The sequence below is a fragment of the Microcaecilia unicolor genome, chromosome 2, assembly GCF_901765095.1.
Source record: "Microcaecilia unicolor chromosome 2, aMicUni1.1, whole genome shotgun sequence".
Taxonomy (NCBI): domain Eukaryota; kingdom Metazoa; phylum Chordata; class Amphibia; order Gymnophiona; family Siphonopidae; genus Microcaecilia; species Microcaecilia unicolor.
In genome coordinates, this window is record NC_044032.1 from 260,775,583 (window position 1) to 260,789,933 (window position 14,351).

The following is a 14,351-nucleotide window of genomic DNA, read 5'->3' on the forward strand; positions in this document are numbered from 1 at the left end:
CAGACGAAGTTAGAGGGGGGAAGCTGGAGAACAAACAGGCACCTTCAACAGTGGTTCCTTCTCAAAGGGGAGGTCTTTGCTCAAGGCTCAGGTGAGCTGGGCAGTGGTAGGGCAGGCTAAGTGAAGCAAATACTGCATGGTCTGGGGCAGCTGCTGCTCATCAGTCAGCATATCAGCTAATGCCATGGGTGCAAAGAGCTTGGGGGGAGGGGATAAAATTTCTGGACGCAACAAGATCAGGGGATGTGTGCACAATAGTGGAGGTAGTGTGGTGGTACAGATTAGTCAGATGCTGGTTTTGGTGGGAACAGCCACTGTTTTATTAGCCCTGGGTGTAGATCTGCACTATATGGAGTGGCCTCTAATTTTAGGTCCCATAGGGATTAGGGGATTGGCTGCCTCTGGTTCCTTAGGCTCAGGGACATATGGTTGGAATTGACATTTTTCCTGAGTTTATGCTATGGATACACCAGGCCATTTCTGGTGCTCTGGGAAAATGTTTTGGGTATTTTTTTTTTTTTTTTTTTTGTAGAGCGGTGCTAACCCAGTGGTAATTGGGCATCGCCGTACACTGCTAGGTTACCATGGGAGCTCTTACTGCCACCTCAGGTGCTCCCTGCCGCATGGCCACGTGGTGAAAGTTATCTTACCACATGACCATTATGGGGAGGGGGGGGGCATTTTACCCACTGCAGTAAAAAGGGCCCTGGCACGCAAGAAAAATGGTCCCCGCTGCTATCTCAAGGCCCTTTTGCCCCACAACTTAGTAAAAGGATCCCTTAATGTTTCTGTGTTTTTACATATTGGTACTTTTAGAAGTTTGGGATAGGTTAGTAGATATTTTAAATAATCTAAATCTGTTTCACAAATTTACTTGACTAGAAGATGCATAACTTTTTATCTTGGAAATTAAAAGTAATTATCAAAGGGAAGCTCATGAATAAAGGATATAGATATTTGTGGAAAAAGGTCATCTTTAACTTCTGTAGACTCTAGGATATGGGCAGCAATTGACAGTAAATGATAGCAAAAAAAAAAAAAAGCATATTGTGATCCAGTCTGTCCATCCACACCAACAGTTTAATTCTGCATTACCCCCTCTTGATTTCAGATACAATTCTGCACCAACCTATTGGGAGGCTGTTCTTGTATCCACTACGTTTTTCATGGAAAAAGTTCCATACTTCTCTCCTGAGTCTACCCACTTTCACGCTTTTCCTTTAGCTCTTCATTCCAGAGCTTCCTTTTCATTGAAAGAGGCCTGCCTGCAGTATATTTATACCTTGTAAGTATTTAAATGTGGCTTGTATCTCCCCATCCTGCTTTTTTTTTTTAACTTGAAACAATTTTTATTGTTGACTATGCAAGAACCAGTAAGAAAATGCTCTTACACAATTCCAAAGAACATACATCAGCAAGGTTCAAAATGAGAATATCAAACTTTACCCAGAAGATACACTGTTTTGCATCATCAAATTTTCTCCCCTGACCCCTCCACCCCCGCCCCCCACTCCCTTCAATAAACTAAACCTTACTTAAACATTACCTCCAAGTAGTTGAACAATTTAGTACCGTCTTAGGTTTGTTTTGTTTGTTTTTTTTTTTAAATATACACACTTGGACCTTTTAAATCTGGCCCTATGTTTTGATTAATGATCAATCCCATAATAATGGAATGGGATTTTGTAAGGCATGTAAATGTGACTTACGTGAGAACGCCATCAAGAATTTAACTAGTTAAAAGATATTCTTTACATGGAGATCAGTGAATCCATTCATGCTACAGTAAGGCTGTAGGCTATTCTCAAGGCTGGAAGAGTGACATTGTATTCTCTCTCTGGCAGGTGGAGGAAATGGAAGAATGTTCCTTCACTCAGACCCAGACCCCCTCACAGGTGCGGCGAAACTTGGAGAAACGTTCCCCAGAGCAGGTGGATCAGAAGGTGAGTGGCGGATGAGCAGTATAGAGGTCTTAAATCTGAGCTGTTCTCCCATTGGTGTGAAACCCATAGACAAACTCAAATTCTTAGTACCAAGTGCTGCGCTCCCTACTCACAGTTCCCATGTAAGCTGCTTCTTTTCTAGTTGTTTGTTCCTCTCTGCTTTCTTTAGGTAGGAGAAGTGCTGCAGTACCTGCTGGTGAAGGATCAGAAGAAATTACCCATCAAAAGAGCAGGTAAAAGTGTAGATTATTCCCTTGTTTTTTTTATTTTTATGAAGTCTTTATTGAATAATAATGCACAAAACCTGATACAGAACACATCTTCTACATCGCATTACGAACCAATTGAACGTAATACAATTCTTTTAGTGATGTAGCAACCTATTGATACATAGCTAAATAATGGTCTCAGAACCGATACAATGAACAGAGCTTATTGCGCTAGAGCACTAAGTAAACGGGTCAGGTTCTCCAACACAGTACTTCAGTCTTTATGAATATTGTAATTTTCCCCAACTCCTTCCCTCCCATAACTTTGAGCCCCCCTTCCTCCCCTATCCATCCCTCCCTATTCCCTTGTTTTTAAGGAGGGAAATGCCGATCTCTTGGAGAGGTGAAAAGGATAAAAAAGAAAAGTGATTCTTATATATGACACTTATCAATTGTGAGTCCTTACTGCTTGCACAAGCATACAGACTGTTGTCATTTGAATCGCGCTGCTAGTACTGACATTAGCACTTTCTAACAACATAGGGAGACCTTGTTTTGAGATGTTCCACCCCCCCCCCCCCCCCCAAAAGGACATGCCAAATGGGCACATCCCTTTGTGCGTCCCTTCAGGTGGTGTCGGGTGTGGCTTGTCAGCATAGGGCAGCTCCCTGGTCCTTCATCTGCCTTGGACAACCTGTAAATGTGAGTTTTACCATGCTGCATCGAATGCTCTGCTGCTTGTTATGTACACTGTGGCTCTGCCCTTATACTGCTGCGCTTGAGGTTTCATGTTCAATCCCTATTATAATCTCTCGTAGGATTAGTTACTTAGTCCCTGCCCGTACAACCTTGTTCCAGTCAAGCTTCTGTCGTGCTCCTGTGAGGCAAGGCACTTCACTCTCCAGACGTCATTTAATCACCTTGCCTTCATTTAGTTTGGTCTCCATCTCCTATCTCCCTATTCCAATTGGATATGTAAATGCTAGCACAGTGGTCAATAAAAATAATATTAGGGACTGGTTGGTGGAGAAACAATTTGGGTTGTTGCTGATTTCTGAAATGTGGTTTCGTTCAACAGAAATCCTTTACTCAGTGGCGATTTCTTTTGTCACGTTCCTAATCCTCCCACATTAGGGGTCATCTGCTGGTTATAGAATTATGCATATGGAGAACTTCTGCTTGGAAGCCCATCCTGGTGTCATGTCCCTTGGTCAGACATAAGACTCTGGAGTTCACTCTTTACTGGAGGGAAGTTACTAGATCTTTTCAGTCCACTGTCATCACTCCTCCTTTTAAATCGAGAGGCAGAATTGATCTGTAAAATTCTGGTCTGGAATCTTTGTTGGTCCACAACTTTCAGACTCTGAGATCAAGGATTTGTTGTGTCGCTGGATAGTATAGCTCCCAGCAAAGTTTTGTCCAAACTCACCCATAAGGGTGTCTCCCTGGTACAATCAGGATATTCTCCTCCTGAAGTGTAGAACGTTGGAGAGGAAGTGGTCCAGACATAAATCTGATGAGAACAAAATGCTTTAGAGATAAGCTATCGGGGATTATAAGAAAAAGATTGTAGAAGCTAAAACCCTCTACTATAAAGAGCAAATTGGTCATAACCACTTAAACACCCATAAACTCTAACCTTATTTGTATCGACTGAAAACATCAGTAACTATAGCCATTCCCTCTGCTAATCAATTAGGTACGTATTTTGAACAAAAAGTAACATTAGGGTGCTGTGTTGCAACTTGCTCAGTGTGCAGTGTTGGCCAAAAGAGCAAATAGGATTCTAGGCATTATTAGGAAAGGGATGGTGAATAAGACCGAAAACATTATAATGCCTGTGTATCACTCCATGGTGCGTCCTCACCTTGAGTATTGCATTCAGTTTTGGTCGCCATATCTCAAAAAAGATAGAGTGGAATTGGAAAAGGTTCAAAGAAGAATGACCAAAATGATAGAGGATGGAACTCCTCTCATATGAGGAAAGGCTAAAGAGGTTAGGGCTCTTCAGCCTGGAAAAGAGATGGATGAGGGGATATATGATTGAGGACTACAAAATCCTGAGTGGTGTAGAACGTTTAGAAGTAAATCCTTTTTTTTTTTTTTTTTTACACTTGTTCCAAAATTACAAAGACCAGGGGACACTCGAGGAAGTTACATGGAAATACTTTTAAAACAAATAGGAGGAAATATTTTTTTACTCATTGAATAGTTAAGCTGGAACTCGTTGCCAGAGGATGTGGTAACAGCAGTTAGCATATCTGGGTTTAAAAAAGGTTTGGACAAATTCCTGGAGGAAAAGTCCATAGTCTGTATCGAGGTAGACATGGGAAGCAACTGCTTGCCCTGGGATTTGTAGTATGGAGTGTTGCCACGATTTGGGTTTCTGCCAGGTACTTGTGACCTGGCTTGGCCACTGTTTGAAAAACTGGATACTGGGCTAGATGGACCATTGGTCTGACCCAGTATGGCTACTCTTATGCTCTTCTTATGTAACTTAAGGTCACTGACGTTCAATCTTGCTTCAAGCAGCCTAGTCCGAATACTGGTATTGCAGCTGACCAACTGTGGTCCTCCTTTCTGTTACCCACTCATGAGACTCTCAAATCCTTTCTTAAAAAGTATTCTTCCTCACATTGCCTTCTGTATACTTGTCCAAGTTATTTATTAAAAGCTGCACCAGCAGGATTCATTGACCTTCAAGCTTATCTCATTTATGCTGACTCAAGGGGGCTTTTCCTCAGCAGAAAGGTTCCTTAATACTTACCCCAGTCCGTAAGAGCACTTTGACTTAATTGGGAGATGTTACTAATTACAGCCTGTCACTTATATCCCATTGTTGACTAAGGTAATGGAGGGAATAGTTGGTACTCAGCTTATGACTCACTTCTCCTCTCTCCCTCTTGCATATATCCTAGTCAGGCTTTAGGCCTTGTTATAGTAGTACTGAGACAGTCTTGACCAGCTCAGTATCTGATTTTAGGAAAGCAGTCACTCTAGGCTTTTAAGTTTTTAGTGATGTAATTTGATGTGTCAAGTGCCTTTGACCTTGTTGATCATGGGTTGCTTTTAGGCCTGTTGGATCAGTTTCGGTTGTGTGGGAAGGTCCACCAATGGTTCCATGGCTTCCTGAAATCTAGACCATGTTAGGTGAAGTTGTCGGGTTATCTCACTTTCCTAGTCTCCTGACTGGGGTGCCACACGTCTTGCCGCTTTCTCCAATCCTGTTTAATGTTAGCTCCATTAGGTGAAAAACTAGAGGCTGCTGGCTTTTGCACTTTTATTTATGCGGATGATGTCACAATCTATATAACTTTCAAGACGGGTCTTCCAGAAATTGTCCCTAATATTAGGCTTGTTCTGGATTTGTTGGAATACTGACCTTCCGAAGTTAAGTAGAGATAAGACTAAATTTCTTGTGGTAACCAGCCCCTTTGACTGTACTGCATATAATAATTTTACTATTGACGTGTCGTACCTCCTAGACTCTGCTTAGGGTACTGGGTGTATTAATTGACAGTCCCCTCACATTTGAGCCTCAGGTTTCCTCAGTAGTGAAGAAATCCTTCAGGTCTCTTTGGAAACGGAGGAGAATCGGATCATATTTCTCTCCAGACATCAGTCCTTGGTTTTATCTTGGTTCGGTTACTGCAATTCCATCTATGCTGGATGTAAGGAGAGTGTTCTAAACAGGTTACAAGTGGCTCAAAATATAGCAGCTAGGCTTCTCCTCAAGGTATCGTGTTTTGTTAGAGCCACTCCATTATTATGCAAGCTGCACTGGTTGCCCATTAAAGCCAGGATTATTTTTAAATTATGTGTGTTTGTTTTTCAAATATTATATGGCATGACACTGGATTGCATGCAGCCCTTAACTATTCCCTTACGCAATATAACCTCTGGTTCTAGGGAATACCTTAGACTTCATCTTCCAGATTGCAAGAGAGTGCGTTATAAGCCAGTTCACTGCTGACTTTAGAGGGTGCTAAGTGATGGAACTCGCTGCCAATGGCAATCAAGGGTCAGCCTGATTACTTGGTATTTCATAAAAGACTGAAAGCTCTCCTCTTTGAGAGGTTTCTATCCATTGATGGAGTATCTTAGATTGCAACTGTCCATCAATGGTCTATATTTGATATTTTGTTTATGGCTTTCTAAACCTTGTCTGTTGTTTGTTAGCTACATTGAACTCGAGTATGTTCAGGATAAAAGAGTTGTAAATGTCTAAATAAATAAATATGCCGCAAGAGCAGAAGCAATAAATACTTTTCCTGATAGATAATTGATAATAAGAGACCAGCAGCTATTGGGGGTGTGTGTGGGGGGGGGTTTCTCCATTTTCTTTCCTTTAAATGTTCCCCTTGTGCAGCCTTTGCTAGGGAAGGTACATAAGCATTGCCATATTTGGACAGCTCAGCATTCTCTGTCCAGTAGTGACCAAACCAAATCATAGATAACCTGGCAGGACCCCAAAAGAGCACAATATGCCATGCTGCTTAAGCAATAGACTTTCTTAAGTTTACCCAAATGGTTTATGTAGGAGTGAGTTGGTAGCCTTGTTAAAAGGGGAGGAGGTGGTAGTGTCTTAAGGGGATGGGTAGAGGATTAAGGTGGGTTCAGTTCTTGCTGTTGTGATATGTAACATAGTAAATGACGGCAGAAAAAGACCTGCATGGTCCATCCAGTCTGCCCAACAAGACAAACTCATACGTGCTACCTTTTGTGTATACCCTACTTTGATTTGTACCTGTCCTCTTCAGGGCACAGACCGTATAAGTCTGTCCAGCACTATCCCCGCCTCCCAACCACCAGCCCCTCCTCCCACCACTGGCTCTGGCACAGACCGTATAAGTCTGCCCAGCACTATCCTCACCTCCCACCACCGGCTGGCTCTGCCACCCAATCTCGGCTAAGCTCTTTAGGATCCATTCCTTCTGAATAGGATTCCTTTATGTTTATCCCACGCGTGTTTGAATTCTGTTACCGTTTTCATTTCCACCACCTCCCGCGGGAGGGCATTCTAAGCATCCACTACTCTCTCCGTGAAAAAATACTTCCTGACATTTTTCGCTTTATCTTCTGTTATACAAAATTTTCAATAAAAATTTATAGATACAAAAGAAATTTATTTAGTCTCTCTGCTATGACCTTATCTTCCCTGAGTGCCCCTTTTAACTCTCGGTCATCTAGCAAGCCAATCGATTCTTTTACCATCTTGCTTCTAACATATCTAAGTTTTTTTTTTTTTTTTTTTTTTTTTTTTTAACCTCCAGTGCAGTCGTCTGTTCAGTCATTTTGTCTTCCTTATGAGCGTTTTGCATTGCATTTGATTTGCCATTCCTTATGTTGTTTCTTATTTTCAGTTGGATCCTTCTGTTTTCATAAGAATGTTCTTTTAGATTGAATAGCTTCCTCTTAGCCTTAGGGACACTATTCTGCACGAACAGATGTTATCCCTTTGTCTTTCTCTGCTGGACTCTACCAGTGATATCACCAGTAATGTGCTGTGGTGCCCCCTGGAAGATTCCAGTATTTTCTGTACCTCTAGCAGGTAATAGGTTGTGCCTAGCTTCCTGCTTTTCTGGCTGCAGCTGCACAGCATGGTAGAGCCTAAGGGCCGCTCCCAGGATTGCGGTCTTGGGACCAAACTTGTTCAAGCATGAAATTGGGCTCTGCAGCCCCCAGTCTCAGTGCCACTGTGTGAGGCTTTGGCTTGGACCCCATTCCCCCCACCCCTCCTGCTCATACACCCTGTGTGTGTGTGAACCCCTCCCTCTTTGCTCCCCTTGCAGACCCAGGTTTAAATTTTTAATTGGCCTGGTTTCTCCCTCAGCTAGTAAATTGGGATCTGTAGTCCCAATGTCTTTGACAGGAACGGCAGCCATTCTGTCCTCGGCTGCACTTCTGCTGCTGTTTTGCAGCAGAATGGATCGATCTCCACTTCTTGGATGTAATTTTTGTCTTACCCAGTGTACTGCTATGGATTTACAGCCTGTCTCACTGACACAGACTACTCAATAATTACCATGGATTCTTTTGGATTCATATTAGGCAAATGAAACCTTTATTAGAGGTGCCAAAATCTACAATGGTTGTTTATATAGCTAATCATTGTATATATCTTAAACAATCATTACATCACTGGTCTCTACATCTAAGCAATGCTAAGAGTTCTTAGACCAGGAAAAGAAGCAATAATACACTATACATACATCACTGGTCCTTACATCATCTGGGGGGGGGGGGGGGTCCGGTTCAAAGCGAGAGCCAGGAGCTTCTTTGAGCAGGAACAAGTCCTCTGCGTGGTACGTCTAACCACAGATGAGCCCCCAATTTCACTAAAAGAAACTCCCCTTTTTATTAGGCTCAGAACATGTTTAGAGCTAAGGAAAATTACAGAATGCTTCTCTGTTTAGGTACTGTGGGAACGTGGTCACATGTTTTTCCAAGTCCAGGTGGCCAGGCTGAACTCCGAAAACAAGCACCATCCCCCTCTTCACATACCAAATTAATTAGAGCTGTGTCTTGTCTTCTGCATTCCAACTTGTTCTCACACAAAGTTAAACAATCATTTTTAAACAGAATTACTTCTAATCAGCAATACAGACCCCGAGTGCACTGGTCGGTCAAGACAGAGTTGAAAAACAATTTAAAATTCACTTTTATTACACCCAGTAGTTCCCAAACCTGGTCCTGGAGGCACCCCAGCTAATCAGGTTTTCAGGATACCTACAATGAATATTCATGAGAGATTTGTATGCACCTTCCACTGCATGCAAATCTATCTTATGATGAGACAGACTTGCATGCAGTGAAGGCAGGGCATGCAAATCTCTTGTGAATGTTTATTGTGGGTATCCTGAAAACTTGACTGCCTGGGGTGCCTCAAGGATCAGGTTTGGAAACCACGAGCCTTACTTGATGATGATTTTTTCTTTCCTTTAATCACAACAATTTGAGCCTAGAAATCCTGCCCTGGCTGGCTTTATTTAGTTGTTTTCTTCCCGTTTATATCGGGGGTTCATTGGATTATTCCTTCAAAATATTTTGTGAGGAAGGTGAAGTTCGGTTGTTGTACCTTCCACCTGTTTTGATTGTGACATACTGGCTGGCTTGCCTAAGGACCATGCTACATAACAGAGTGGTTTGTTGCCCTCTATTTCCACCTGCTGGTAGATGATGTAACCCATAATTTATGGACTCATCTGTTGTGATTAAAGGAAATATCAGGTAAGACACAATTTTTCCTTTCAGATTTCTTCTACAGGTATATGTCGCTCTTAATTTGGTTTTTGAAAAAGGATGAACTTACACTATTCTCCAGTGTTCCTTCATAATATTAGCTACATATGAACTTTCTATAGAAAACTTCTATCACACAAGTATGTACATGATCTTCCATCTCAATTTTATTTTTACCAGATAACAATAAATCATGATTATTATACTTAGCTTGCTAAAAATGCGTGTAAGACAACCTCTTGTTGTTGTTTTTTGATTTTTAAACAAACCTATTGCCAGGTTTATGTCACTACGGGCCCTGTTTACTATACCACACTGTATGCACGCAAACATTTTAGCGTGTGTTAACAATAGAGAGACCATTATATTCCTATGGGTGTCTCTATCAGCGCATGCTAAGTGTGTGCACCTACAGCGCGGCTTAGTAAACAGGGCTCTGCATATACTTATATATCTTAAAAATTGGGAATATGTGCTTTTAGCAGTGACTTTATTTAAAAAACAAGCAAACAAAAAAAAAAAACTTTAGTCTTAAAATATTTTTACATTTGATGAGCTTCTACATACAGAAAGCTAACAACTTCCTTCGATGACTGATGTATAAACTATGCGAGGGTTACATGAGTTAAGCCATTGGATAAATTCTCCAAGTTCTTCACTACTTGTCCAAAGCAAAAATATATTGATTGATTTTTATTTATTTTTTTTGTGCTTAGAGAGTGACACAGGGACAAAGTTTGTCCCCTCACCCCAACCCCGTGGATTCTGTCTCCGTTCCCACACCATCCCCACAGGTTTTGTTTCCATCCCTACCTCATCCCCGCAGGCTCTCTGTCCCTGCTCCTTCCCCGTGGACTCTGTCCTTGTCTGCAGAAGCCTTGAACAATTATGATTTTATATTTAAATCTTTTTTCCTTGTCATCTATACCAGACCAGTCCAGACTAATGGGTTGTGTCCATCTACCAGTGCAAGGAGACAAGTAAACCGCCCCTTAAGGATATCATGCAGCCTGGAATGTTCAGTATTTTCTCTGTCTCCTAGCAGATGGTAGACAGATTGTGTAGCTGATCTGGATTGCTGGCTGGTAGCTCCTGTCCCAGATTCTTCTGGTGACAGTGGAGCCAGGGGTGTGCTGGTAGCCATGTTGGGGCTAGTTTTAGATGATACTCAGTGGGCCTCCCCTCCCTCCCCTGGCTGTCTTTCAAGCAGGGTGATGGTTGATTGTGACATGGAGTAACTTGTCTCCCCTGTGGGAGTTCTTCTCTTCTGTGGTGGTAGGTATATCTGAAATTCTGCCTCTGAGGTAAGCCTTTATTTATTCCTGTTACTAGTGAAGATTTTTTTTTTTTTAACAAAGAAACTTTGTTTTTCTTTCTTTCTCTTGCCTGTTACCTGATTTATTTTCCCGCCTTTGGTAATGTATTCTAGGGGGCCGCTTGCGAAGTTTCTTTGAATTTTGCTGGCCGGCGTCTGATTCTGATCTTGGACCCTTCTGTGCTGGTATCGGTTGCTTTTCTTTTTTTTTTTTTTTTTTGTGGGCACAGCTTGTGTCTGGATCATGAAACAGTTGTGTTTCTCCTCTTCACGGTCCTAGAGGGCAGCCCTGTTGCTGGAACTTGTACCTTTTGCGGTTCGGGGGTCTTAGTCTGCCATTTCCAAAATGGGGGAAGTCTCTCGCTGGCTCCATTTGGCTGCAGGCTCGGTCTTTTTAGTCCAGGGCTATTTTTTCATTCCTATCAGCCTTACGCGGCTGTTGGTCAGTTCTTTTTCAGACCGTCTGGTCTCTGCTGCTTCAGGCATCTTACTTGAGATGCCCCTGCTATTTGATTCTTGTTTTGGCAGTAGTTTTTCCTCCCTTCCCTAAGGAGGTTCTGGTTCTCTCTTCCTCATGGATTCCTCCTGTCTGCTTTAGTTTGTCTGCAGGGCACTTTCCTTCTGGCAGGGGTCCGAGTTGCCTTTGGGTTGCAACTGTTAGCTCAAATCCCTCTTCTGAGTACCCTCCGGAGCGCCATTCTTGCTAGTCTTTTGCTTGGACTCAGTTGAGTGTCTCTTTAGGTAATGTGCCTTTTTGGGACTAGTTTGCCACAGCTCTTCCTTGCTTCCCTTGCTTTCAGGCGGGGGTTTTAGCCTGGCACAGGCAGATTTTGCCTTTTCTAGTTTCAGGCGCCTCTCTCCTGGCACATTTGGCACTCCTTCCTTTTTCTGAGCAGATCTATTGCTGTGCATCTGGATTATTGCCTCTTAGCTCTGCTCTTTTCTCTACTTTTCTGCAGAGAAGTGGCTCTGTTGTAGGTGTGGAGTTTGACTCTCCCTTAGCTGGTTTTTCCTCAGTTTGGTATTAGTGGCCAGCTTCCTATTTGTTCCTGGCCTGGCGAGAGTTTTCTTCCTCACTGCCTTATGGCTGCATTTTGCTCCCTATGGTCTGAGGATTCCAGATCTGTGATGCTTACCTTCCTCTTGGCAGGAGTTCTTTCTCTACGTTGACTTCTGCTCCATCTTGGTTGCCTAGGAGGGCGGTCATGGCTCAGAGACTGCTTGGAGGCCGAGTGTGTCTCTTGGGGCGTGGGGCTTTCTCTTCTTGAAGTTTGTCCCTCTGGGCCAGGGAGTGCAGCGCCAGGTCTGCATTTCCACAAGTTGTGCTCCTTTCCTGTTGGTCTCCTGGCAGCACCTTCTTCTCTGGCTGTTCCCCGGGGCTTCATCTATGCATTTTGCTTGTTGGGCACAGCTCCGTTACCACATGTTGAGCGCGGCTTCATTATTCTATGCAGTTCCACTGTTCCATGTTGAGCGCGGCTTCATTATTCTATGCAGTTCCACTGTTCCATGTTGGGCGCGGCTCCATCGCTGCATGTTGGGCATAGTGCCACAGTTCCAGGTTGGCTTTAGCTCCATTGCTGCATGTTGGGGACAGCTCTATCGCAGCTCCATTGTCACACATTGAGTGTAGTTCTTTCTCTGCAGGTCTCAGTGTGGAGTGCAGTCCTGTGTTTGTGTGTAGAACACAGCTCTGTCTGTCTGTGTATGGCATGCAGCTCTTTGCATATGGAACTCAGCTCCCTGTCTGCGTGCAGAGCGCAGATCCACCGTCTGTTGAGTGTAGCTCCATCTCTGTGTGTTTAGCACAACTCTTCTCTGCAAATTGAGTGAAGTTCCAGGGTGGTATGTGGAGCACAGCTCTGTGACTGCAGGTGCTACACAGCTTCATGTCTGTATAGGAAGCATAGCTCCTTGCCGGCATCTGGAGCACAGCTTCAATTCTACAGGTACCTCTAACATCCAGCTCCTTCAGTGGGGCACTGCACATCATCTGTCTGTTACTCTCAGCTTCTTCTCTGCTTGTTCAGTGCATTTCTATCTTTGCCAGAGGTGTGCAAATCCGTTTGTTCTTGTTGAGCATGGATCCTACTCTGAGCACAGCTTTGTTTCTGTCCCTTGAGCACAGTTCAGTCTCTGACTGTGGAGCGCATTTTCACCTTTGCCTGTTGGGCACTGTTTCTCCTTGTTGGTCAACCTCAGCTCTTTTCTGCGGGTTGGGTACAGTAACTTCTTGGCAGCTGTGGCATACCACAGTTTAGCTTGCTAGACAAGGCTGTCTCGTCTCCTGTTAGCTACCATTCCTGTGGCACCTTTTCTTGCCGTAGCCTCTTGGTGGTTGGCGAGAAGCTTCTCTATTGCTGGAGTTTGAATTCATCTCTGCTCCTTTTGTGGCTACTTGGCACCTTGGGGGTCTTTTCCTCAGTGTGGCTCTCGACTCTTTCTTTTTTTCTCCTTTTGTTCTCTTGGCTCTGTTCTTTCATCCGTAAGTCCAGAGCGAGCTGGTTGAGGAGTACTCTTTCTACAGTTGTACCCTGGTATGCTGCTGCCCTTTTCTTCATGGTTCTCCTGGAGAGACTAGCGCTCCAGTTGGTTGGTTCTCTCGAGTGAAGTCTCTTCTTGTTCTGTGGAGTTTGATTCTCTCACTAGGCGCAGGTCTGGGTGGTTCCTGGGCCTTGATTCTTCTATGAAGTATGGCGCACTGTTTGGGGTTGGGTACCCCTAGTATTTGTAAGAGTCGCTTCATCTGATCATCTTGGCAGACCGGCAGGTTTGGGAGTTAGTCTTTGTCCTTCCAGGGTTCAGAGAAGTGGATCCTGGTCTAGGAGAGACAGTTCTCCTTGTTCAGATACGACTGTTGCCTTCCTTCCAAGGGAGGGTCCTTTGGCATGAGTATCTATTACTGCTTCTTTTGCTACTCTTGGGACAGGGGTATGTAATTTCTTTTGCTCAGGACGTTTGTTTTACGTCCTATGGCTTCAGTTCCTTTTCTAGTGTCTAATTCTGTTCCATGTTGGTAGCCTGGTAGTTCGGATATTTGAATCCTTTTCTGCTGATCAGTTTTTGCTGTGTGTATATCTTTGATGATTTTTCAACCTTCTGCATTCTTCTTTTCTCCCGCTCTCTTTGGGAAACTGCTTTGCTACATCCCATTAGTCTGGACTGGTCTGGTATAGATGATAAGGAAAAATTATGTTCTTACCTGATCATTTTCTTTCCTTTAATCATACCAGACCAGTCCAGATGCCTTCCCTGGCTAAAGTCTGTCAGACTGTTTCCTTTAGGTATCCCTGGCTGTTCCACGACTCTTCAATATGGTGGGATGTCCTACAGCACTGCCTACTTCATCTTCTCTATTCAATTTCCTGCCAGTTGTTGTGCCAGCTCTGTATGGCTCCTGTTGGGATCACGGAGTTCTTTCCCCGGATTCAGGGGTAGATCTCTACGTGCTTGGGCAAGCTCGGTATGGACCATTCCTTTCCTCTTACTTTACTGTGAGGGGAGGTTGCAGTTGCCTTTGGCCAAGCAGGAACAGTGAGGTTCTGCATATTGGCTCCAAGAGCTTGCCTGTTTGGTATTAACTTTGTTTCCTTCTAGACTTCAGAGCACCATTGCTTGGCTATTCGAAATACTGAACATTCC

At 43.5% G+C, this 14,351-nt stretch overlaps 1 protein-coding gene across 4 annotated transcripts in view; it reads left to right on the plus strand.

Annotated features, from left to right (window-relative positions):
- LOC115463489 (non-structural maintenance of chromosomes element 3 homolog) overlaps positions 1-14,351 on the plus strand; it is a 64,914-nt gene that overhangs the window by 9,054 nt on the left and 41,509 nt on the right. For 2 of the 4 annotated variants that reach the window (XM_030194035.1, XM_030194037.1), the window contains exons 2-4: positions 1,112-1,285; positions 1,845-1,943; positions 2,113-2,176. In XM_030194035.1, the coding sequence (XP_030049895.1) occupies positions 1,854-1,943; positions 2,113-2,176 (154 nt within the window). In that variant the 5' untranslated portion in view covers positions 1,112-1,285; positions 1,845-1,853. The remainder of the gene's footprint in view (positions 1-1,111; positions 1,286-1,844; positions 1,944-2,112; positions 2,177-14,351) is intronic. The other 2 variants (XM_030194039.1, XM_030194036.1) reach the window with 2 other exon arrangements.